A 26222-nucleotide genomic window follows, 5' to 3' on the forward strand; every position below is an offset into this window, starting at 1 on the left:
TTAGATCATAAAGGAAAGAATACTAGAAAAAAAAAATATTAAACTTCTATTTTCCCACTTTTCAAAATTCTCCAATTTCGTTTTATCTTAATTTTAAAAGAATATTATACCAGTGCAAGTGATCAGGGCTCATGAAAGGCATCTACACCATAGAATTTTTTCAATTTTGCTAATAATAAAGATTAATTTATTGTTGAACACCTAAGTAGTTCGATTAATAGGCATGCCAAGTTGTGTAGCTATAGGGGTTCAGAGAAGTGAATGAGCTCTGGGTCAGCGCTCCACCTACCATCTGCATTAAGTGGCTTACAAAGCTTTGCAGTATAAAATATTAACTCCGAGAAAGCCTGCAGACCAGTCAGGGCTCTGTGCAGTAACTCTGTTCAGGAGATCAAGGCAGCCTACCAGTCAGATTTTTGTACAGATCCCACTGGACCGCAGAGGCTGGTGTTTTCAACCTCGCATTCATCCCTCTTGACATCTCTCTTTTGATCCCCCTTTGCAGAGTATATTAATGGACTTTATACAGCAACATTCATAATCATGGCAAAATAGTGTAGCGTTGCTATAAGTTACACAACTGATGCAATACTGCACAATATTGCATGCTTATCAAATAGTAGAAAATATTCCTTGGTTTTGAAATGACTATTATATCACTATTTCTACCACGATTGACCCATTAAGGACACGGCCTATTTTGGCCTTGAGGACGCAATGGTTTTTCGGGGATTTTCATCTCCACATTTTAAAAGCATATACCTTTTTTAATTTTTCCATCAACATAGACATATGGGGGCTTGTTTTTTGCATGGAAAACTGTAGTTTATATTGGTACCAGTTTTGATTACATACTATGTACTGTAAAATTCTTTTATTTTTTGAGATTAAGGAGAGAGAACACATCCATTCTGCCATTTTTTTACAGTGTCGTATGGAATAAATGGCATGATACGTTTTTTTCTGCGAGTTTGTATGATTACCTCAATAACAAAAATATTATGTCTTTAGGTTCTTTTACTTTTGCACAATTATTATTTGTAAATCGCTGCGTTCAAAGTCCCATAACTACTTTATTTTTCTATGTTCTGAGCTTTGTGAGGGCTTGATTTGTACATGATGAGCTGTCGTTTTTATTTGTACCATTTTGGGGTACATTCAATGTTTTTGATCACTTCTATTGTGTTCTTTTGGGGAGGCAAAACAAACAAAATAATTTAGCTTCCGTGTTTTAGGGGGTATTTTAACAGTTTCACTGTCTAGGATAAATAGTGTGTTAAATTTATTGTACAGGATATGATGATTCTAAATGTTATGTTTTTTTATACAATTATGGGAAAATGTGCAAAAAAGATGATTTTTTTTTTTGATTTTTTTTTAGACTTTTTGTATCTCTGTAAGGGACTTAAACCATAACAGCCATGATTATATCATGGGGGGCCTATGAAGTCACAGAGGGAGTTTGCTCCCTCTGTGAACCCTTTACATGCCACAATCTACAGTGGATTGCCGCTGTTGTAGCAGAAGGTCGGCTATATGGAATCCGCGCCATCCACATGACATAAGTTTATGTCCGGAAGCATGAAGTACCAGGCTTCTATGATGTGATGTGATGTGGTATTAAGAAATTGAAGCAAATAAGGATATAGATCATGAAAAAAACAGTATTGTGACTATTTTCACACTATACAAAAATTGGGATCCTCACAAACTTGGGCTCTAATTGTTAAAGTTCTTGATAAAACATAAACGCTTAAAATATGAAATAAGAAAAAAATCTCCCATAAAAATGATGTATTTACTATATTTAAAAACTTATGTATAATTAATATCACAACACCCAAAATTGTTGTCAGGATTTCCTCTACTACTATACTTAAGCAGTAAATCTAGGTAAGAACATGCAAAAAGCTTAATACTGGTACAAAAATACCTCTTGCAAATTATTTCTATAATGAAGAGCAAAGTACTTGGATGTACTGTTTGCTTGTAAGGTAACATGCCTTTTTTCTATATTTTTTTTATATTCCTGCCTCCTGCACTCTAGTAGATGAATTATTTGCAAGGGTAAACATTTTTTCCCCCTCGTCATCATGACAGCATACATTGGAGGTTGTCCTCTGGAGTCCTGTGAGGACAGGAAGCGGAAGAACATAAGAGCATCCCCCACCTAAACACCAGTGTCTTCCTGTTCCTATAGGATAGCCAAAAGACACCATGGATGCTGCTTGACCTCCCTGGGGTGGCTTACTCTCCTGGGCCTCGTCGGTGTATGCGCGTGCAGGGTATCCAAGGAAGGGTCCCCCTACCTGTCAGGATTGCTTGTCCGGAGCAGTCTCTTCCTTAACAGCCCAGCCTTCCCATGGGTTAGCATCCCGCCTGTGCCTCGCCGGTGTCTTAGCTGGCCCAGGCTCAAGTAAGGATCCACCGGCCCGCAGTGGCCATCATCTCGGCGTCGGCCACCTTGTTGGTCTCAGCAGTGGCAGAAACCATGTTCTTCCAGGTCTGATGCCAGACAGACATCAGATGCTCTGCAAGGGGGCGGAGTGTCGGCTACAACCTGACTTAGGGGCGTAGCTTAGCTGGGAACACACAAAGTTTAAAAATGGATGCTGCAGCACAAGTAAAGCTCTGCAGGTGTCAGCAGGAACATGCTCCAGATTCACCGGTCTCCAGAGGACAACCTCCAACGTATTCTGTCATGATGACTTCAAAAAGGGGAATTAACGGTAAACTAAATTCCTATTTTCTAGCCTTTATTTGCTATAGAGAAGTCTATAAGAAAAAATTGACAACCCTGGAGCATACTGCATCTGAAAAAAAAGGCTATGGACGCAAGTCAAGTGAATAAAAACACAACAAAAAGAACTGTTGTGCATTTTATATTACTATGAAAAAAATCACTGGTAACACACATTTTGATTTTTGGAAGCAAAGCACTATGCTAAAACCTCCCTTAAGTAGAAGTCAGTTTTCCTAATCTTAGGGGGAAAAAAATCCTGGCTCTACATCTAAACTTTTAACTGAGGCATTCAATGTCTATATGACTATTCAACTAAGGCCTCGGTCAGACGGGCGTTTTTTGCCACGATTTGCGGATCGCATGTCGGATGCACATCCGCAAATCGCGTGACCGGGCCCAGCGATTCGCCGAAAAATCTGCAGCTAGCAGCGTTTTCGGCGAATTGGGCAGACACGAGAAATCTCAGATCGCGCCTATCTGCGATCTGCGATTCCTTGTGTTCTCTATATGCGCTCAATGGGGCTGGCGGCAGCAGCACCGACCCCATTGAGAACATATACTACACAAATCATTCTCCTCTGCCACAACTATAACAGCTGTGGCAGAGAAGAATGATGTTTGCCCATTGAATTCAATGGAGCCGGCAATACAGCCGGCTCCATTGAAAGCAATGGGCTGCCGGCGAGCAGAGGATGAATTTTCGGGAAGGGCTTAAAAATATAAGCCCTTCCCTGAAAATCATCCAAAAATGTGTAAAAATAAAAAAAAAAATATATACTCACCTTGTCCCTGCAGAGTTCAGCCGCGGCCGGCCGGCAGTTCTCCTGAACTGCTCTGAGTAGTATTCAGCAGGCGGGGATTTAAAATCCCCGCCTGCTGAATGGGCTGCCTCTGATTGATCACAGCCCTCACCAATCAGAGGCAGCTCTCACTCACCCATTCATGAATGGGTGAGTGAGTGCTGCCTCTGATTGGCTCAGCGCAGGGACCAATCAGGGGCAGCTCTCAGCTGTCATTCAATAGCCATTTAAAAAAGTGTATTTAAAAAAAAAAATCAATACTCACCTCCCTTCACCTGCCGGGGCTCAGCCACGACTTCTGGCACTGTCCCCGACTCTGTAGTTCTGAGCTATCAGCAGCCGGGGATTTAAAATCCCCGCCTGCTGGTAGCTCTGATTGTGATTGGCTGAAATTCTTCTAATCCCTTAAAATCCCTGCATGCTGCTAGCTGAGAACTATAGAGCGAGGAACAGCGGCAGAAGTCGCCACTGAGCTCCTGCAGCCGTCAATGGCTTTTCAGGGATGGCCTTCATAAGCCCTTTCCTGAAAAGCCTTTTAATATAGAGTGAAAAAAAATCCATACTTACCTGCCGGGGCTCAGCCGCGACTTCTGCCGCTGTCCCGGGCTCTGTAGCACTAAGCTTTCAGCAGCCGGGAATTTAATATTCCCGCCTGCTGGTAGCTCTGATTGTGATTGGCTGAGCAGTTCAGCCAATCACAATCAGAGCTACCAGCAGGCGGGGATTGTAAATCCCTGGCTGCTGATAGCTCAGCAGCGCTAGCGAGCCGGGGACAGCGGCAGAGGTCGCCGCTGAGGCCCGGCAGCTGTCAATGGCTTTTCAGGGAAGAGCTTCATAAGCCCTTCCCTCAAAAGCATTTCAACATAGTGTGAAAAACAAAATAAAAATAATACTCACCTGCCGGGGCTCAGCCACAGCTTCTGCAGCTGTCCCTGCTTCTGTAGCTATCAGCAGCCGGGGATTTAAAAATCCCCGCTTGCTGGTAGCTCTAATTGTGATTGGCTGAGCGCTTCAGCCAATCACAATCATAACTACCAGCAGGCAAGGATTTTAAATTCCCAGCTGCTGATACCTCAAAACAGCAGTGCAGAGCCGGGGACATAAGCCCTTCCCTGAAAAGCCAATTAAATGTAAATTAAATCAAGTAAAAGTGGTTTAAAAAACAAAAAAAATAGATACTCACCTCTGTTCAGCTGCGCGGGCACAGCCGCGTCTTCTCCTGCTGTCCCCGCCTGCTGAAAGGTGCACAGCCAATCACAGGCAGCTCTCGCCCGAATGAATTGAAGAATTCCTCTGCTGCATCTGCCACAGATGTAGCAGATGTAGCAGCAGGGAATTCTTTTAACTAGTGGGGATGAAGGAAACATCTGCCGCTGCCGCATGCGGCAGATGTGTTCTTCATCCCTGCGGGGGACACAGCAGTGGCGGGCAGGTAAGTAATTTTTATTTTTTTTACACTAAAATCTTTCTTTTTCAGGAAAGAGCTTATATGTAAAGCTCTTCCCTGAAAAACAATGCAGGGGTGCCAACAGACCGTTGTCTTCAATGGAGCCGCCGGCAGCAGCAGTGGCTCCATTGAAGAGAATGCCTGCATTTTTTTTTTTACACTAAAATTTTTCTTTTTTAGGAAAAAGCTTATATGTAAAGCCCTTCCCTGAAAAAAGAATGCAGGGGTGCCGGCAGACCATTGTTTCAATGGAGCCGTCGGCAGCAGCCGCGGCTCCATTGAAAACAATGCGTGCATTCCCTATGGTGCACGCATGTCCTAACTATGCAGGCACGCACCTGCAAAGTACGGACGTGTGAATGCACCATAGCGAATGCATTGTTGCAAATAGAAGCGTGTTTTTGTGCGTGTGTATGTACACACAAAAACACGCTCGTGTGAACGCACCCTAAGACCTTTCACAATTATAGACAATTAAAATACAAAAGTTTATTAAGCTTGATTAAAATAATTACTGGGCCAACAAAAGCAGACAAACTGAAAAAGAGACACCAAGCATATATCCCTCACTATATTGATTAGAGCCGAATAGGTCACTATTAGAGATGAGCGAGCACCAAAATGCTCGGGTGCTCGTTACTCGAGTTGAACTTTTCGCGATGCTCGAGGGTTCGTTTCGAGTAATGAACCCCATTGAAGTCAATGGGCGACCCGAGCATTTTTGTATATCGCCGATGCTCGCTAAGGTTTTCATTTGTGAAAATCTACAAAACCCAAGAAAGTGCTGGAAACGACACAGAAACGGATAAGGCAGGCGAGGGGCAACATGCTGGGCTGCATTTCAGGTTCCCAGGTCCCACTATTCAGCCACAATAGCAGCAAGAGTGGGCCGCCCCTTACCAATTTTTACTTCGGACAAACCCTCATTAGCAAGGCACACCTTAGCTAAGCACCACACTACCTCCAACAAAGCACAAGCACTGCCTGCAGGACACACCCCTGCCTCTTCTCTTGGGTTACATGCTGCCCAACCCCCCCCCCCCCCCCCCCCCCGCACGACCCAGTGTCCACAGCGCACACCAAAGTGTCCCTGCGCAGCCTCCAGCTGCCCTCATGCCACACGCTGGCCTCACAGCCACACCACCCTCATGTCTATTTATAAGTGCGTCTGCCATGAGGAGGAACCGCAGGCACACACTGCAGAGGGTTGGCAGGGCCAGGCAGCGACCCTCTTTAAAAGGGGCGGGGCGATAGCCCACAATGCTGTACAGAAGCAATGAGGACTCCAATCCTGTGCCACCTCCATCAGGAGCTGCAAACGTGGGCATAGCAATGGGGAATCCATGTGCCACACAGTATTCATTCTGTCAAGGTGTCGCATAGCTCAATCCACACTGCAAGGGGAAAGCCGTCAGCGCTCTGCCCTCTACCCAAGTCAGTCAGTGCCTTTGTGCCAGACAGGTCAAACACCGTGATGGGAACTAAGTTTGCACCAACAGCATAGGGGGGGTCCTAGGAAGCCCAAGACATGAACAAAAAATTGATCTGAGCAGCCAAACATGGCACGACATAGGCCTCGGCCCACAGCTTCAGCAATCCTAGGCAGGAAGCAGACTTTCACTGCACCAAGGACATAGGCCTGTGCACAAACCCTCAGCAATCGCGGGCCTTCTGCGGACTCCTATGCTAGCGTAGCTGTGCACGTCTCATTAGCGCTGTATTGCTCCTGTAGTTTGTCCCAATGCAGTGCCCCGGATAGTAGAGCTAACGTCAGATTAAATACAGGTGGGCTTCGGCCCACAATGCATGCCCCAGTCAGACTGGGGTTCTTTATAAGTAGACACATGCAGTTACAACTCCGTGTGGACCGACAGCATGGGTGGGTCCCAGGAAGCCACCGGCGGTACATAAATATATTCCATTGCATTGCCCAGCACAGCTGAGGTAACGTCCGATTAAATGCAGGTGGGCTTCGGCCCACACTGCATTCCCCAGTCAGACTGGGGTTCTTTATAAGTAGACACATGCAGTTACAACTAGGTGTGGACCGACAGCATAGGTGGGTCCCAGGAAGCCACCGGTGGTACATAAATTTATCCCATTGCATTGCCCAGCACAGCTGAGTTTACATCCAATTAAATGCAGGTGGGCTTCGGCCCACACTGCATGCCCCAGTCTGACCGGGGTTTTTAATACATAGACACTGGCAGGTACAAATCCCTAATTGAAGTCCCTGTGGACCCACAGCATGGGTGGCTCCCTGGAACCCATTGGCGGTATATAAATGTATCCCATTGCAGTGCCCTGCTCAGCAGAGCTAACGTCAGATACAATACAGGTGTGCTTCGGCCCACAGTGCATGCCCCAGTCAGACTGGTAATATGTACCTTAACAGTAACCGCGTTGGTGGGAATGTGGTGGCGACTGCGGACCTAGTAGCGCGGTTTTATTTAGTTGGTTTTCGGAATGTGGCCAGGATTAAAGGGGTTGTCCCGCGGCAGCAAGTGGGTCTATACACTTCTGTATGGCCATATTAATGCACTTTGTAATGTACATTGTGCATTAATTATGAGCCATACAGAAGTTATAAAAAGTTTTATACTTACCTGCTCCGTTGCTAGCGTCCTCGTTCCCATGGAGCCGACTAATTTTCGCCCTCCGATGGCCAAATTAGCCACGCTTGCGCAGTCCGGGTCTCCTGCTCTCTTCAATGGAGCCGCTCGTGCAGAATGCCGGCTCCGTGTAGCTCCGCCCCGTCACGTGCCGATTCCAGCCAATCAGGAGGCTGGAATCGGCAATGGACCGCACAGAAGAGCTGCGGTCCACGGAGGGAGCAGACCCCGGCGGCCATCTTCAGCAGGTGAGTATGAAGACGTCGGACCGCCGGGATTCAGGTAAGCGCTGAGCGGTTTGTTTTTTTAACCCCTGCATCGGGGTTGTCTCGCGCCGAACGGGGGGGGGGGGGGGGTTAAAAAAAAAAAAAAAACGTTTCGGCGCGGGACAACCACTTTAAGTGGGCCGTGGCGGGGGGAATGGTGGTGGGGCTTTCTTGTTGTGTTGGTAAACGTGAAATTCTTGGACTGCCACCAGATGGACCAATGCAAAGGTATTTGCCAAGAATGTTTTGATTGTTGGAGGAGGAGGGGGATCTTTTTGAGGCACTGCGTGTCCTCTCCACGTGTCCATAGTTATATGCACCTTAACAGTAACCGTGTTGGTGGGAAATGGCCTCGCCACCATCATGTCTTTGGGAAGCCTCTGTTTCCACACCCCAGTGACATAGCATTAGCAGCGGTATAGGCAAAGCCCAGAATTAGTAACATTTCAGCGGTAGCATTAGGGACAGGCCCCAGTAACATATCACTAGCAGCATTATAGGGGGAGCACAGTATTAGTTCCATTTCAGTAGTAGTAGCAGTCCAGACAGGCCCCAGTAACAATTCCGAAGCAGCAGTATAGGGGGAGCACAGTCTTAGATCCATTTCAGTAATAGTAGCAGTCAAGACAGGCCCCAGTAACAATTCCGAAGCAGAAGTATAGGGGGAGCATAGTATTAGTTCCATTTCAGTAGTAGTAGCAGTCAAGACAGGCCACAGTAACAATTCCGAAGCAGCAGTATAGGGGGAGCACAGTATTAGTTCCATTTCAGTAGTAGTAGCAGTCAAGACAGGCCACAGTAACAATTCCGAAGCAGCAATATAGGGGGAGCACATTATTAGTTCCATTTCAGTAGTAGTAGCAGTCAAGACAGGCCACAGTAACATTCCCGTTGCAGCAGTTTAGGGAGATAACAGTCTCTTTCACATTTCAGTAGTTGCAGTATAGACAAGGCCCCAGTTACATTTATGTAGCAAAAGTGTAGGCCAACCCCACACACCTTGCTGTAGCATGAGTGCAGGCGAAGCCCATAAAAATTACTAGGATTACACTGTAGGCGAGGGCCCCAAAAAATTGGTGTACCAACAGTACTAATGTACGTCAGAAAAATTGCCCATGCCCAACCAAGAGGGCAGGTGAAACCCATTAATCGCTTTGGTTAATGTGGCTTAATTTGTAACTAGGCCTGGAGGCAGCCCAGTTAAAATAAAAATTGGTTCAGGTGCAAGTTTCAACGCTTTAATGAGAATTGAAACGTATAAACATTGTTTACAAAAGTCATATGACTGAGCCTTGTGGGCCTAAGAAAAATTGCCCGTTCGGCGTGATTACGTGAGGTTTCAGGAGGAGGAGCAGGAGGAGGAGGATGAATATAATACACAGATTGATGAAGCTAAAAGGTCCCCGTTTTTTATGGTGATAGAGAACGATGCTTCCATCCGCGGGTGCAGCCTACGTATTGTTTAGGTACCGCTGCTGTCCGCTGGTGGAGAAGAGAAGTCTGGGGAAATCCAGGCTTTGTTCATCTTTATGAGTGTAAGCCTGTCGGCACTTTCAGTTGACAGGTGGGTACGCTTATCCGTGATGATTCCCCCAGCCGCACTAAACACCCTCTCTGACAAGACGCTAGCCGCAGGACAAGCAAGCACCTCCAGGGCATACAGCGCTAGTTCAGGCCACGTGTCCAGCTTCGACACCCAGTAGTTGTACGGAGCAGAGGCGTCATGGAGGACGGTCGTGCGGTCGGCTACGTACTCCTTCACCATCCTTTTACAGTGCTCCCGCCAACTCAGCCTTGACTGGGGAGCGGTGACACAGTCTTGCTGGGGAGCCATAAAGCTGGCAAAGGCCTTGGAGAGTGTTCCCCTGCCTGCGCTGTACATGCTGCCTGATCTCCGCGCCTCCCCTGCTACCTAGCCCTCAGAACTGCGCCTTCTGCCACTAGTGCTGTCGGATGGGAATTTTACCATCAGTTTGTCTGCCAGGGTCCTGTGGTATAGCATCACTCTCGAACCCCTTTCCTCTTCGGGTATGAGAGTGGAAAGGTTCTCCTTATACCGTGGGTCGAGCAGTGTGTACACCCAGTAATCCGTAGTGGCCAGAATGCGTTTAACGCGAGGGTCACGGGAAAGGCATCCTAACATGAAGTCCGCCATGTGTGCCAGGGTACCTGTACGCAACACATGGCTGTCCTCACTTTCAGGATCCTCCTCCTCCTCCTCCTCAGGCCATACACGCTGAAAGGATGACAGGCAAGCAGCATGGGTACCCTCAGCAGTGGACCAAGATGTCTCTTCCCCCTCCTCCTCATGCTCCTCCCCCCCTCCTCCTACTCCTCAACGCGCTGAGATATAGACATGAGGGTGCTCTGACTATCCAGCGACATACTGTCTTCCCCCGCCTCCGTTTCCGAGCGCAAAGCGTCTGCCTTTATGCTTTGCAGGGAACTTCTCAAGAGGCATCGCAGAGGAATGGTGATGCTAATGATTGCAGCATCGCCACTCACCATCTGGGTAGACTCCTCAAAGTTTCCAAGGACCTGGCAGATGTCTGCCACCCAGGCCCACTCTTCTGTAAAGAATTGAGGAGGCTGACTCCCACTACGCCGCCCATGTTGGAGTTGGTATTCCACTATAGCTCTACGCTGCTCATAGAGCCTGGCCAACATGTGGAGCGTAGAGTTCCACCGTGTGGGCACGTCGCACAGCAGTCGGTGCACTGGCAGATTAAACCGATGTTACAGGGTGCGCAGGGTGGCAGCGTTCGTCTTGGACTTGCGGAAATGTGCGCTGAGCCGGCGCACCTTTCCGAGCAGGTCTGACAAGCGTGGGTAGCTTTTCAGAAAGCGCTGAACCACCAAATTAAAGACGTGGGCCAGGCATGGCACGTGCGTGAGGCTGCCGAGCTGCAGAGCCGCCACCAGGTTACGGCCGTTGTCACACACGACCATGCCCGGTTGGAGGCTCAGCGGCGAAAGCCAGCGGTCAGTCTGCTCTGTCAGACCCTGCTGCAGTTCGTGGGCCGTGTGCCTCTTCTCTCCTAAGCTGATTAGTTTCAGCACGGCCTGCTGCCGCTTGGCCACCGCTGTGCTGCCACGCCGCGCGACACCGACTGCTGGCGACGTGCTGCTGCTGACACATCTTGATTGCGAGACAGAGGTTGCGTAGGAGGAAGAGGAGGTGAAGGGTGGTTTAGTGGAGGAAGCATACACCACCGCAGATACCAGCACCGAGTTGGGGGCCGCAATTCTGGGGGTGGGTAGGACGTGAGCGGTCCTAGGCTCTGACTCAGTCCCAGCCTCCACTAAATTCACCCAATGTGCCATCAGGGAGATATAGTGGCCCTGCCTGCCTGTGCTTGCCCACGTGTCCGTTTTTAAGTGGACCTTGGCAGTAACCGCGTTGGTGAGGGCGCGTACAATGTTGCGGGAGACGTGGTCATGCAGGGCTGGGACGGCACATCGGGAAAAGTAGTGGGGACTGGGAACCGAGTAGCGCGGGGCCGCCGTCGCCGCCGCCATCATGTTTTTGAAAGCTTCCGTTTCCACAAGCCTATACAGCAGCATCTCCAGGCTGATCAATTTGGCTATGTGCATGTTTAACGCTTGAGCGTGCGGGTGCGTGGTGGCGTACTTGCGCTTGCGCTCAAACAGTTGCGCTAGCGACGGCTGGACACTGCGCTGAGAGACATTGCTGGATGGGGCCGAGGACAGCGGAGGTGAGCGTGTGGGTGCAGGCCGGGAGACGGTCGTGCCTGTGTCCAGAGAGGGGGTTGGATCTCAGTGGCAGGTTGGGGCACAGGGGGAGAGGCAGTGGTGCAAACCAGAGGCAGTGAACAGCCTTCGTCCCACCTTGTGGGGTGCTTGGCCATTATATGCCTGCGCATGCTGCTGGTGGTGAGGCTGGTGGTGGTGGCTCGACAAACCTTGCACACCACAGTTCGTCGGTCGTCTGCACTCTCAGTGAAAAAGTGCCACACCTTTGAGCACCTCGGCCTCTGCAGGGTGGCATGGCGCGAGGGGGCGCTTTGAGAAACAGTTGGTGGATTATTCGGTCTGGCCCTGCCTCTACCCCTGGCCACCGCACTGCCTCTTCCAACCTGCCCTGCTGCTGCACTTGCCTCCCCCTCTGAAGACCTGTCCTCAGTAGGCTTAGCAAACCAGGTGGGGTCAGTCACCTCATCGTCCAGCTGCTCTTCCTCCGAATTCTCTGTGCGCTCCTCCCTCGGACTTACTGCCCTTACTACTACCTCACTGATAGACAACTGTGTCTCATCGTCATCGTCCTCCTCACCCACTGAAAGCTCTTGAGACAGTTGCCGGAAGTCCCCAGCCTCATCCCCGGACCCCGGGAACTTTCCAAAGGTTGGGCATCGGTCACGATAAACTCCTCTGGTGGGAGAGGAACCATTGCTGCCCAATCTCGACAGGGGCCCGAGAACAGTTCCTGGGAGTCTGCCTGCTCCTCAGAATGTGTCATTTTCATGGAGTGAGGAGGCTGGGAGGAAGGAGGAGCAGCAGCCAGAGGATTCAGAGTTGGAGCTGTGGATGGCGTAGAAGACTGGGTAGTCGATAGATTGCTGGATGCACTTTCTGCCATCCACGACAGGACCTGCTCACACTGCTCATTTTCTAATAAAGGTCTACCGCGTGGACCCATTAATTGTGAGATGAATCTGGGGACCCCAGAAACTTGCCTCTCTCCTAATCCCGCAGCAGTCGGCTGCGATACACCTGGACCAGGAGCTTGGCCTGTGCCCACACCCTGACTTGGGCCTCCGCGTCCTCGCCGCCGTCCACATCCTCTAGGCCTACCCCTACCCCTCAGCATGGTGTATTACGAGATTAGCAGAAACAGAACGCTGTAATTAAATGTGCCGCTTATTGGCCTATGGTTGGAGGCTGACTTTGCGTACGTAACGCACTGCAGAAGCAGGAAACAATTATGCGCAAGGCTGGGTATTAATTCACCAACTACTACCCCCAGCAGAGACGCAGTAAACTTAAGGCAGTGACAGGCAGGCCAAATACAGTATTTTTTTGAAGTTTTTGGGAACAACCACACTGCCTGTGATATACACTGTATTTCGATTTCCCTGTTGGAGGCTGACTTCGCGTATGTAACGCACTGCAGAGGCAGGAAACAATTATGCGCAAGGCTGGGTATTAATTCACCAACTACTACCCCCAGCAGAGACGCATTAAACTGAAGGCAGTGACAGGCAGGCCTAATATTGTATTTTTTTGAAGTTTTTGGGAACAACCACACTGCCTGTGATATACACTGTATTTCGATTTCCCTGTTGGAGGCTGACTTCGCGTATGTAACGCACTGCAGAGGCAGGAAACAATTATGCACAAGGCTGGGTATTAATTCACCAACTACTACCCCCAGCAGAGACGCATTAAACTGAAGGCAGTGACAGGCAGGCCTAATATTGTATTTTTTTGAAGTTTTTGGGAACAACCACACTGCCTGTGATATACACTGTATTTCGATTTCCCTGTTGGAGGCTGACTTCGCGTATGTAACGCACTGCAGAGGCAGGAAACAATTATGCGCAAGGCTGGGTATTAATTCACCAACTACTACCCCCAGCAGAGATGCAGTAGACTGAAGGCAGTGACAGGCAGGCCTAATATTGTATTTTTTTGAAGTTTTTGGGAACAACCACACTGCCTGTGATATACACTGTATTTCGATTTCCCTGTTGGAGGCTGACTTCGCGTACGTAACGCACTGCAGAGGCAGGCAACAATTATACGCAAGGCTGGGTATTAATTCACCAAATACTACCCCCAGCAGAGACGCAGTAAACTGAAGGCAGTGACAGGCAGGCCTAATATTGTATTTTTTTGAAGTTTTTGGGAACAACCACACTGCCTGTGATATACACTGTATTTCGATTTCCCTGTTGGAGGCTGACTTCGCGTATGTAACGCACTGCAGAGGCAGGAAACAATTATGCGCAAGGCTGGGTATTAATTCACCAACTACTACCCCCAGCAGAGATGCAGTAAACTGAAGGCAGTGACAGGCAGGCCTAATATTGTATTTTTTTGAAGTTTTTGGGAACAACCACACTGCCTGTGATATACACTGTATTTCGATTTCCCTGTTGGAGGCTGACTTCGCGTATGTAACGCACTGCAGAGGCAGGAAACAATTATGCACAAGGCTGGGTATTAATTCACCAACTACTACCCCCAGCAGAGACGCATTAAACTGAAGGCAGTGACAGGCAGGCCTAATATTGTATTTTTTTGAAGTTTTTGGGAACAACCACACTGCCTGTGATATACACTGTATTTCGATTTCCCTGTTGGAGGCTGACTTCGCGTATGTAACGCACTGCAGAGGCAGGAAACAATTATGCGCAAGGCTGGGTATTAATTCACCAACTACTACCCCCAGCAGAGATGCAGTAGACTGAAGGCAGTGACAGGCAGGCCTAATATTGTATTTTTTTGAAGTTTTTGGGAACAACCACACTGCCTGTGATATACACTGTATTTCGATTTCCCTGTTGGAGGCTGACTTCGCGTATGTAACGCACTGCAGAGGCAGGAAACAATTATGCGCAAGGCTGGGTATTAATTCACCAACTACTACCCCCAGCAGAGATGCAGTAAACTGAAGGCAGTGACAGGCAGGCCTAATATTGTATTTTTTTGAAGTTTTTGGGAACAACCACACTGCCTGTGATATACACTGTATTTCGATTTCCCTGTTGGAGGCTGACTTCGTGTACGTAACGCACTGCAGAGGCAGGCAACAATTATACGCAAGGCTGGGTATTAATTCACCAAATACTACCCCCAGCAGAGACGCAGTAAACTGAAGGCAGTGACAGGCAGGCCTAATATTGTATTTTTTTGAAGTTTTTGGGAACAACCACACTGCCTGTGATATACACTGTATTTCGAATTCCCTGTTGGAGGCTGACTTCGTGTACGTAACGCACTGCAGAGGCAGGCAACAATTATGCGCAAGACTGGGTATTAATTCACCAACTACTACCCCCAGCAGAGACGCAGTAAACTGAAGGCAGTGACAGGCAGGCCAAATACAGTATTTTTTTGAAGTTTTTGGGAACAACCACACTGCCTGGATATACACTGTATTTCGATTTTCCTGTTGGAGGCTGACTTCGCGTACGTAACGCACTGCAGAGGCAGGCAACAATTATGCGCAAGGCTGGGTATTAATTCACCAACTACTACCCCCAGCAGAGATGCAGTAAACTGAAGGTAGTGACAGGCAGGCCAAATACAGTATTTTTTTGAAGTTTTTGGGAACAACCACACTACCTGTGATATACACTGTATTTCGATTTTCCTGTTGGAGGCTGACTTCGCGTACGTAACGCACTGCAGAGGCAGGCAACAATTATGCACAAGGCTGGGTATTAATTCACCAACTACTACCCCCAGCAGAGACGCAGTAAACTGAAGGCAGTGACAGACAGGCCAAATACAGTATTTATTTGAACTTTTTGGGAAAAAGCCCACTGCCTATATAGCCAGTATACCTCTTTCCCTGCCTCACCAGTACTGCCCCTATACTCTGTAAAATGACTGCAGACTGAGGACGCTATGGTCTGCACGCCCGATATACAAAAAAAAAAAATTGTGCAACACTGCTAAAAGCAGCCTCAACAGTACTGCACACGGTCAGATGTGGCCCTAAGAAGGACCGTTGGGGTTCTTGAAGACTAAAATAACACCTAACACTCTCCCTATAGCAGCAGCAGCATCAGCAGCAGCACTTTCCCTGATCTATGTCAGCATGCATCTGTGGCGAGCCGCGGGCGGGGCAGATTTAAATACTGGGGTGTCATCTGATCTCCCCAGCCACTCACTGCAGGGGGGTGGTGTAGGGCTGGAACGTCACAGGAGGAAGTTGTAATGCCTTCCCTGTCTTTCTATTGGCCAGAAAAGCGCGCAAATTTCTCAGAGATGAAAGTGAAAGTAACTCGAACATCACGTGGTGCTCGTCTCGAGTAATGAGCATCTCGAACACCCTAATTCTCGAACGAGCATCAAGCTCGGACGAGTATGCTCGCTCATCCCTAGTCACTGTCCATATAAGGATATTGCTTGTATCGGGTTGCCTCGTGCAGATTTTGTTGTGGCAATCCAAAGTCAATGGAGAGTTTAGACTGGATTTATCCAGACAGAAAGGGTTATTGCATGATTTTCACAACAACTCTGTTTGAAAAAAAGGAAGCTAGTTGGGTAGATAGTAAGATTCCTTCTGATCCAAAAACTGCCAGTAAGAAAGCTGATTAAAGATTTGTATGTACCTGCAGCTAGAACCATATGGCCTAAATACCCCACGATCATTTCTCAATTCCCCCTTATATATTTAGAAAGAAGTAAAAATAAAAAAGATAGTGTGACAGGGCCTCCGGCCTTGATGGTAGGCTGAAAGGTGCCCCAGTAATTATTTTAATCAAGCTTAATAAAGTTTTGTATTTTAGTAGTCTATAACTGTGAACTAACTCTAAATCTGCAATTAAAATAAATCACTGGATCACCATCTCCAGGAGTTAACTAACCATAACTTGTAATGGTGTTAAACTCAAGAAAGTCATCCCGACCCTTTTTGGACTCACTGAATTTACCATCACTGTTTCCTCAGGCAGAGGGTTCTATAGTCTCACTACTCTTACAGTAAAGGACCATCTTCTGTGTTGGTGTAGAAACCCTATTTCTTGTAGACCTAGAGGATGCCCCCTTGTTACAGTCGCAGTCCTGGGTATAAATAGATTATGGGAAGGATCTCTGTATTGACTTTTGATATATTTAGACATATTTGGTCACCCCTCTGCTGTTTTGTTGTGAAGTACATAATCTCAATTTTGAGAATCTTTATGGATATTGTAGTTCACCCAATGTATCACTTTAGTTGCCCACTTTGGAACATGGCTAATCTTTACTATGTCTTTCGTGTGAACTTGTGCAATTGTAAACAATATTCATGTGTGGTTTGACCAGTGATTTGTAAAATGGTAGCATTATGTTCTTGTCATGTACATTTTTTCCCCTTTGATGCACTCTATCTTATTTGCTTTGACAGCAGCTACCTGACACTGGTAAATTCTCAAGTCTTTTTCCATGTTACTGTTGGGCCAGAAGCGTGCCGCGAATTCCACAGCAATGTCCGTTCATAGCATGCCATGTTAAAAGATTCTCTCATGCCCATGAGTGGAAATCAATTGCTATTTTCCGCTCGCGGGGAATGATCATAACATGCTCTATTTTGTGCGGAGAATTTTGTACAAGAATATTATACTGTTAAGTCCTTGGTAGAGATGAGCGAGCCTACTCGGCCACGCCCCTTTTTCGCCCGAGTACCGCGATTTTCGAGTACTTCCGTACTCGGGTGAAAAGATTCGGGGGGCGCCGTGGGTGAGTGGGGGGTTGCAGCAGGGAGTGGGGGGGAGAGGGAGAGAGAGAGGGCTCGCCCCTGTTCCATGCTGCTACCCCCCGCGCCGCCATGCCTCCCCCCACCCCCCGGCGCCCCCCGAATCTTTGCACCCGAGTACTGAAGTACTCGAAAATCGCGGTGCTCGATCGAGTAAATACTCGAAATGAGTAGATTCGCTCATCTCTAGTCCTTAGGTAACAGTTATCCCATAGTGTTCAAATAACACAAATATATACATATTCAATAACAGTGCTCTAGAATGTTTGAATAAAAATGCCATACAGTTAATTGCAAGATACCAGACTGTCTGTGGCATCCCCTGCAGTAGGAGCGACGCACAATTTGCAAAACTCTAAGGTTGGCCATGATAGGACTGTGGAAGCCATGTATGGCAACATATCACCATGTCAATTTAGGACCAGTGCAAAAGATGACGAAAAACATCCCTGACAACCCCTTTTTAAATCTGTATTTAATTTTATTTCACCTACTCAATACTATTTAGAGTTAATTTTATAAAGTTGGAAATCCAAGGCTCAATTTTTCTTGTCAGTTATGAGGCTGTAAATTTCCCTTTCACAATAATAGTTTACGATAACAGCTTTATAAAATGCGACATATAAATAGCTAAAGACTGGATGAAAAGTGGCAGTATTCTTTCTGCAGAAACTAGGCAAAATGAGCAGATTCTGATACCATATTCGATTGATGGAATCTAATAATAATTCTTTGTGTGTTCATCTAGGAAAATGGCATCTTGGACTGAATAGGGAAAAGAGAAATGACTTTTACCACCACCCTCTTAATCATGGGTTTGATTATTTTTATGGAACAACAGTGACACATTTACGAGACTGCATCCCAGGAAATGGCAGTGTATTTCTAGCAGGAGCTGCTGGGTTTCTGAAGCAGACATTTGTAATTGCTTGTATTACGTTTTTCACACTTATTTTCCTTAACTACATTGGGATAATCCAAATACACTGGAAAGTTTTTGGATATGTTTTATTATGCATCATCATTTTTGTTGTTCCAGTAGTTCTCTTTTTTTGGAACTTTCGCAATTTGAATTGTTTTTTGCTAAGAAATCACAAAGTTATTCAACAACCGCTTATATACGAGAATCTTACCCAAAGGATGACAAATGAGGCTGTCAATTTCATACTTGGGTATGTATATAAACTATGTTAAGTATTTAATGGAACTGTTGTCAGCTTTTACAAATATAACTTTACAGATGGCAGAGAGTACCCTTCTGGCCTTCATCAGGCTTCTATACGTTGGTCTGGTTTTTTTTAACTTTATTGATGTAGAGCAAAAAAAAGTTTGGTACTGTTAGACCAATTAAGCTATGGTGTTAAATACTCTTGTATAAAAGACACAAAAGTATTATAGAGGTCATACCTGAAGCTATATACTACATTTTCAGTTTATGGACTGTTAGCCACATTGCAACGGTGGGAGTACTAGATCTGTTATTTCAACATTAATTTTTTTGCGACTAAAAATTTACTGTGGATCCTAAATTGATCAGTTTAGGAGCCAATGGCTCATAGTTTTGTTTTTTTTTTCCAGTGGGAGGCCTAATGTCAGTTACAGCTGACTCCCACTGTGGATGGCACATTTCACCTTAACCTCCTGCTTCCCATGACATACATGTTCTTTATGGGGTGTATAAGAGTTAAAAATGTAGTTTTCCCCCATGTTACAACTGACCAATGAGCGTGGCACCAACAGGACAATGTATGATTGGCTTATGATTGAAGAACTCGTCTATCAAAAAGATTGCCCAAAATATAGAAACCCTGTAAAGGGCATCCTTCAACTGAAAAATGCTGTACAAACTGTAGGCATGATGTTAGAAAGCAGGTGGAGCTGAGCAGACTGATATATAGTTTTATGGGGAAAGATTCAGTATAACTTGTATTGTATTCATTTAAAGCCAATGAGTGGATCAGCTATCAGCGATTGACAGGTACTGCTGTATGTACAGAAATACACAGATAGCTGTCAATCACCGATAGCTCCGCCCATTGGACTGTTCAGCTTAGAATGTGCAGAGATATAAATGAATAAAGTACAAGTTCTACTGAATCTTTCCCCATAAAACTATATGTCCATCTGCTCAGCTCATCCTGCTCTATAACATCATGCCTGCAGTTTGGACAGCTTGTTCCAACTGACAGACTCCCTATAAAGTAAATTATTTGGTTCCATCCTATAACAATTCACACACAAATATCACCAATTAGGGCTGCAAAGAGTTGCTTTTAGTTGCAAGACTTTTTAAGCTTTTCTACCATCTCTCTTTAAATAGGTCACCTCTTGGGCTTATCAATTCAATTTGCTTTCAAGAGCAAACAGTTTAGTTTTTCATTATCATTTAAGTTATCAAACAAATAAGCAAAGCAATGTACAGAGACATCAATCTGTAAGACTCTGATGAAGATTCACACAGCTCAATGACCACTGGAATTAAATGAGCAATTTTGCCTGCCCGTTAATTGTAAATAGATTAAGTGTTCTCCTTTTTTGCTGTCGCATGGAGAAAAGGAAAATCAATATACATTGCTTAAGCTGTCCTGACTCTCTTATACATATTTACAAATAAAGTGGAAATATCATGCACTGCAGGTGCCTTACAGCTGTGAAATACTGAAAAATTACTTGATTGACAGGTTAGTTAGGGGTTGTACTGCTTGTAATTACCCAACCATATTACTTCCATTAATTTACTCGCTAGGAGTCTTATAATAATATAAAATGTGAATGGATAGTAATTAATGTACTTTAAATTTTAATACATTTATTGCTTAAGTCTTCACAATAAATGACCTCATTTGCAGACACTTCAGATTTCATAAAGGTCAGGAAATGCCATGCTTAACCTTTTCGAATTAGCAAAGCATGTAGCATGCACTTGTTCATTTGAAAACGGTGCTTTCTTCAAAGTCAAAGGGCTTTATTTTTCAGTTATGAGAGGCTATTAAAGCTCATTGGCTATGGCAGGCTTTCTAATCATAATTTTTAATGCGGTACAAAATTGAATTAATGAAATGTTTTGAAATAAAGCATATAAAAATCTAATTTTCATTCTTATTAAGCCGGATTTCAATAAGTCTTTGTAAAGAAGTACTTGTTCTTGCTACAAAGTAGAATAAATAGTTTTTACGGCCACTGTATTAACTAGACCATTAACTATGGTTACCTGACGTTTAATGGGGATAAGGTGAGACTCCAAAGATTTAAAGTCCAATAATTTAAAAGCAGCATAGTCGCTTCCTCTCTTTGCTGTGTTCAGAAGTTCACAGATAAAACCTTTCACCCCTGAAATAGGAGTATTAACCAGCTTCAATACTTCCCCTCTCTCTTACTACAGGGACAGCTCCTCCTTCACCCTTCCACAAAGAAGCATAACCACAATGATGTAGAGTGCTAGCTTTGTTCTTCTCTCATGGACTTGCCTTCTGGGCACTACTAGGTTGTGGTATCTAAGGCGGAGTCATGATTTGTGCTGGTATCCAAGCCACTAATGGCGCATCTATAACTGGCAAGCATTAAGGGAATGTTGGGGGCTAGAATCGGGCAAGAAGAAAACTTTGTGCTGACTTAGACCACTCACATATGCAGATGGCAAATTTTGATCTCAGCATTTTGCCGCAATTTTACTTTCCTTTTCAGACATAGGTTCCTGCCTCTGACAGCGGAATTTCGTGCACCCCATCATCGTGATGAAGTGTGCTAAATGTGGTAAAATAGAGCAGACCGCATTCGAAAATCGAACTCAATGGAAATCAATGGGAGCATTGTACAGAGATTATCACGGCGTTCAAAAGGCAGCAGTAATCACTGTAAAATGTGCATGTGTGAGAGTGGTCTTAGTTGTTACTGCTGTATATAATTACCTATAGCCAGTTGTTTTACAGTGAGGGCTCAGTCACACGGGCACATCGGCGCCCATGTTACTGCAGCCAGCAGACGGCCGTACCTGAATACAACCGTCTCTCTGCAGCGCCGGGAGGAAGAACATGTGGCCGGCTCCATTGCTGGTCATGTGTTCTTTCATGAGCGCTGGAGAGAGACGGCCGTCTTCAGGTACGGCCGTCTTCTAACTGTCAGTCACACGGGCGTATCAGCGCCGGTGTACGGGTGCCGATGCACCCGTGTGACTGAGCCCTCAGGCAAAAATAGTGAGGAGGAGGAATGGGGAATTGGCTAATCCCCCAGGACATACCGAGAAATGTATTTGTTTGTCTTTGATTTTTTGTGCAATACATATAAAATAAAAATAGATTTATCCCAACAGTTCTTTCATAAATTTCCATTGATTCAAAGTAAATTTTCAATGCGTTAGTGATCCTTTAAGTAGTTTTATGCTAGTTTTTGGCGTATGCTGCACAACTTCAGAAGTAAAATTTGAGACTTTTCTCATCAATCAATAGATCTGGAAATTATTATAATAAAGTGATCAGAAAAGAAGGTGATATATAGTAGCGTAGGCCAGATTCAAAGGGATCTGGTCACCTCTGCTTTCCCTCACCTCCCCGAATAGTACCATAACTTAGTTTATGGTGCTGCTCCAAGGTGACAGGTTCCCTATAATAACTAGAATAGATGGAAATGAAGGCATAAATCTATGCTTGTTCAAAACATAAGTGACTTTAATTTCCTGAAAAAATGTTTACAGACTTAGGCCTTAGTCACACGGGCGTTTTTTCACGCGATTTGCGGATCGCATGACGGATGCGCATCCGCAAATCGCGTGACCGGTGCGCGCAAGTCGCCCGCAAATCGCCCAAAAATCTGCTCCTAGCCGCGTTTCATTAGAAACGGGCCGGAGCTGTCCAGCGCATTGCATTCAATGGAGACGGCAATAGAGCCGGCTCCATTTAAAGCAATGCGCTGCGGGCGAGCCCGGGATGAATTGTCGGGAAGGGCTTAAATATATAAGCCCTTCCCTGCAATTCATCCTAAAATGTGTAAAAATAAAAAAATATATATATACTCACCTTCTCCCGGCAGCCGGAGCTCCGCTCGGCCGTCCTGCAGTGGGTGTGAAGGGGGTGTGAGTCAGACCTGCCCCCTGATTGGCTCAGCGCTGAGCCAATCAGAGGCATGTCTCACTCACACCCATTCATGAATTCATGAATGGATGTGAGTCAGACCTGCCCCTGATTGGCTCAGCGCTGAGAGGCAGCAGTCACTCACCCATTCATGAATTCATGAATGGGTGTGTGAGTGAAACCTGCCTCTGATTGGTCAGGGCTGTGACCAATCAGAGGCAGACCATTCAGCAGGCGGGGATTTTAAAGCCCCGCCAGCTAAATAGTGCCGAGAAGCAGTTCAGGAGAACTGACAGCGGCCGCGGCTGGACTCCGGCTGCAGCGGAAAGGTGAGTATACAATTTTTTTTTATTTTAACACATTTTAGGATGAATTGCAGGGAAGGGCTTATATATTTAAGCCCTTCCCGACAATTCACCCCGCGCACGCCGGCAGCCCATTGCTTTCAATGGAGCGGCTGTATTGCCGGCTCCATTGAATTCAATGGGCAAACATCGTTCTTCTCTGTCACAGCTGTTACAGCTGTGGCAGAGAAGAATGATTTGTCTAGTATATGTTCTCAATGGGGTCGGCGCTGCTGCCGCCGGCCCCATTGAGCGCATATAGAGAAGAGAACAGGAATCGCAGATCGCAGATAGGTGCGATCTGCGATTTCTGTTCTATAATTTATCGGACGAGCGCATAAAAAGCGCTCATGTGTCCGATACCATTGCAAAGCAATGGTTTTATAAAATCGCCGGACGCATGCACATGCGCAAATCGCGGCTAAAAACGCCCGTCTGACTAAGGCCTATCTTGTGAACCTTTAGGTGTGCATCTTAGTAAATGTGGGTAATTGCGTACAGGAGAAAATTCATTCCATAAAAATGGGAACTTGAAATCTGAGATCCATTCTAATGCTTGATGAGAGAGAAATTCAAAGTAAACAAAGAAAGTATTTAGGAATAATACATAATCTTTTTTTTGCATTGCAGAATATTCTGGTGTGTGTGAAAGCACCGTTATTGTTCCAAAGTGACTAGTTAGCATTAATAGTTTAGCTTAATGGTCTTCATTGTTCTCAATCCCTGCATTCATTCTTTTTAATGACTTTCACAATTATTAATTCAGCAGTTATTAATCTGACAGCTGTACACATTAGTCTAATGAAAATAAAATAATCCTCTTACTACATAATGGTACCAGTCCTTACAGTGCCTGTTTCACTGCATAGAAGCATTAACTGGCTTGGTCTATACACTGTGATAAAATGTACTACTACTTCTTATATTGACATCACCCTGTTGGTTTCCATTCATACGGAACATGGAGTCTGAACTGTGTTTTCACTAGTTTGTTGGCTTGAAAAAGACCTTGTTTGTAGGTCGAAACGTCGCCTCTTTTAAAACTGTGAAACAATAAAATATGCTCCTTTAATCAAGAAGCCTTTTTTTTGCATCATTATATGCTGCCACAGCTTTGCTATAGTATTGGGATCGTGGAAGGGGCTTAGGTCCATAGCCCCGTTGCTGGCTTTGCATGAACATTTTTTTGCTACAGAGAAGGAAACTTTTTTTGAATTTCTCTCTGTCCCTCCCCCTCCCCCCAAGTTTTCTTTTCTGGCGGGGTCGAGTGAGTGCGTGGTTCTTTTTTGCTAATTACTGTTTCACAATTATTAATTCAGCAGTTATTAATCTGACAGCTGTACACATTAGTCTAATGAAAATAAAATAATCCTTTTACTACATAATGGTACCAGTCCTTACAGTGCCTGTTTCACTGCATAGAAGCATTAACTGGCTTGGTCTATACACTGTGATAAAATGTACTACTACTTCTTATATTAACATCACCCTGTTGGTTTCCATTCAGCAAGGTACACTTGGGTAATTTCCTGACACGTATGCCCAAACTAAAAGCCACATGCAACTCTGTGCTTTAAAGATACATGTATTGCCCGTATGCCCGTAAAAGTATTCCCCAACATGTATGCTGAACATAAACCACTAGCATCACCTGAACCTAGAGAATTGTGGTGAGATATGAACTTGTTTAGAAATTATTTTACATAATTCAAGCAATTTCCAGCGTGTTTTTTGATGCTGGGGTCTGTTTTTTTTTAGCATTTAGTGTCATTATTGCCTTCCATAGACTAAACTGTCTCAGTACACCATCATGTCCTATGTTTATACTATATATATTTATAGTTAGCAGCTGTGTCATTGGATTTCTGGTTATTAAAAACAAGCATACAGTGAAATAGGACTTCTGAACACTATTGTAATCCTGTCCTGTGGTGAAGAAACAACCATGGACATGAGCCCCAAAGGCAATCTGGCACAAAGGAAATGCAGTCCATTCTGCAGACAGCATTACATAGAGCAGGAGGAGCTGAGCAGATAATTATAATAATCTTTATATAGCGCCAAACATATTCTGCAGCGCTTACAGAAATGGGGATAAAGAAAGACAAAAGTACAAAAATACTAAAACCATGGTTACATAGTAATCAGTTGATGGAAACAGCAGGGGTGAGGGCCCTGCTCCAACGAGCTTACGTACTACAAATAATGGGGTGATACAGAAGGTAAAGTGGCTGGAGATGTGCATGGATGGCGGCTAGCAGGGTTGCAGTTACTAGGACAGGGAGCACGTTATCAGGCAGAGTACAGAGGGGTTTGGTTTGGCGGATATGGTATGCCTCCCTAAAGAGGTGTGTTTTTAGAGCACGGCTGAAGTTTTGTAAATCGGGAATTATGCAGATAGTTTTGGGTAGCGCATTTCATTAGCAGAGCGGAGGGCCCGGGCTGGGTGGTGGATTGAGATAAGGGAGGCAATTTAGGGCAGCACAGTGCTATGGAGATCTTTATGGATGAAGGTAGTGAGTTTAAATTGAATTCTGTATCTAACGTGTAGCCAGTGCAGTGATTGGCACAGGGCAGAGGCGTCCGAGTAGTGGCTGGACAGGAAGATGAGCCTGGCTGCTGCATTCAAGATGGATTGGAGGGGGTAGAGTCTGGAGCAGGGGAGGCGGCTTAGAAGTGAGTTGCAGTAGTCGAGATGGTGGATGAGGCAATGGTGGGCGTTTTTAGTGTGTCCACTGTGAGAAAAGGGCGGATTCTTGTGATGTTCTTGAGGTGCAGCTGACATGTTCATGTGGGAGGTAAAGGAGAGATCAGAGTCAAATATGACCCCAAGGCAGCGGGCATGCTGCTGGGAATTATGGTGGTGCCACACTCTGATATGGAGATGTCAGGATGAGGTTGGTTAGTAGAGGGCAGAAACATCAGTAAGTCAGTTTTTGAGAGATCGAGTTTTAGGTAGGGAGAAGACAGTGTTAGAGACAGCGGACAGACAGTCAGTGATGTTTTAGAGGAAAGGTGCAGAGATGTCACGGAAAGAGGTGTATAACTGGGTGTCAATGTAGAGATGGTATTGGAGACCAAATCTCTCGATGATTTGTCCAATAGCGGCTGTGTAGATGGAGAAAAGGAGGGGGCCGAGGACCGAGCCCTGGGGGACCCCAACATCTAGCGGAAGAGGGGGGGAGGTAGAGCCAGCAAAGGAGACACTGAATGAGCAGTCAGACAGGAGGAGGAGTTTTTGGTCAACAGTGTCAAATCCTGCAGAGAGATCGAGGAGGATCAAAAGAGTGTAGTCACTCCTTGATTTGGCCATCAGGAAGTTGTTTGACACCTCTATAAGGGCAGTTTCTGCTGAGTGTTGGGGGCAGAAGTGTAGGGGGTCGAGAAGAGCCTTTTCCGATAGTTGGCTTATAAGGCGGGAGTAAATCAGGTGTTCAAGTAGTTTGGAAGTGAAGGGGAGGTTTGATATGGGTTGGTAGTTGGCAGCATCAGTCGAGTCAAGAGTCTGTTTCTTTAG

The 26222-nt window shown here is 45.8% G+C and overlaps 1 protein-coding gene across 6 annotated transcripts in view; it reads left to right on the forward strand.

Annotated features, from left to right (window-relative positions):
- The window catches only part of STS (steroid sulfatase), a 327127-nt gene that overhangs the window by 187922 nt on the left and 112983 nt on the right, over nt 1–26222 (forward strand). For all 6 annotated transcript variants that reach the window (XM_066599916.1, XM_066599920.1, XM_066599915.1 and 3 more), the window contains one exon: nt 18044–18467. In XM_066599916.1, coding sequence (XP_066456013.1) covers nt 18044–18467 — 424 coding nt within the window. The remainder of the gene's footprint in view (nt 1–18043; nt 18468–26222) is intronic.

This window comes from Eleutherodactylus coqui, chromosome 4, assembly GCF_035609145.1.
Source record: "Eleutherodactylus coqui strain aEleCoq1 chromosome 4, aEleCoq1.hap1, whole genome shotgun sequence".
NCBI classification, from domain to species: domain Eukaryota; kingdom Metazoa; phylum Chordata; class Amphibia; order Anura; family Eleutherodactylidae; genus Eleutherodactylus; species Eleutherodactylus coqui.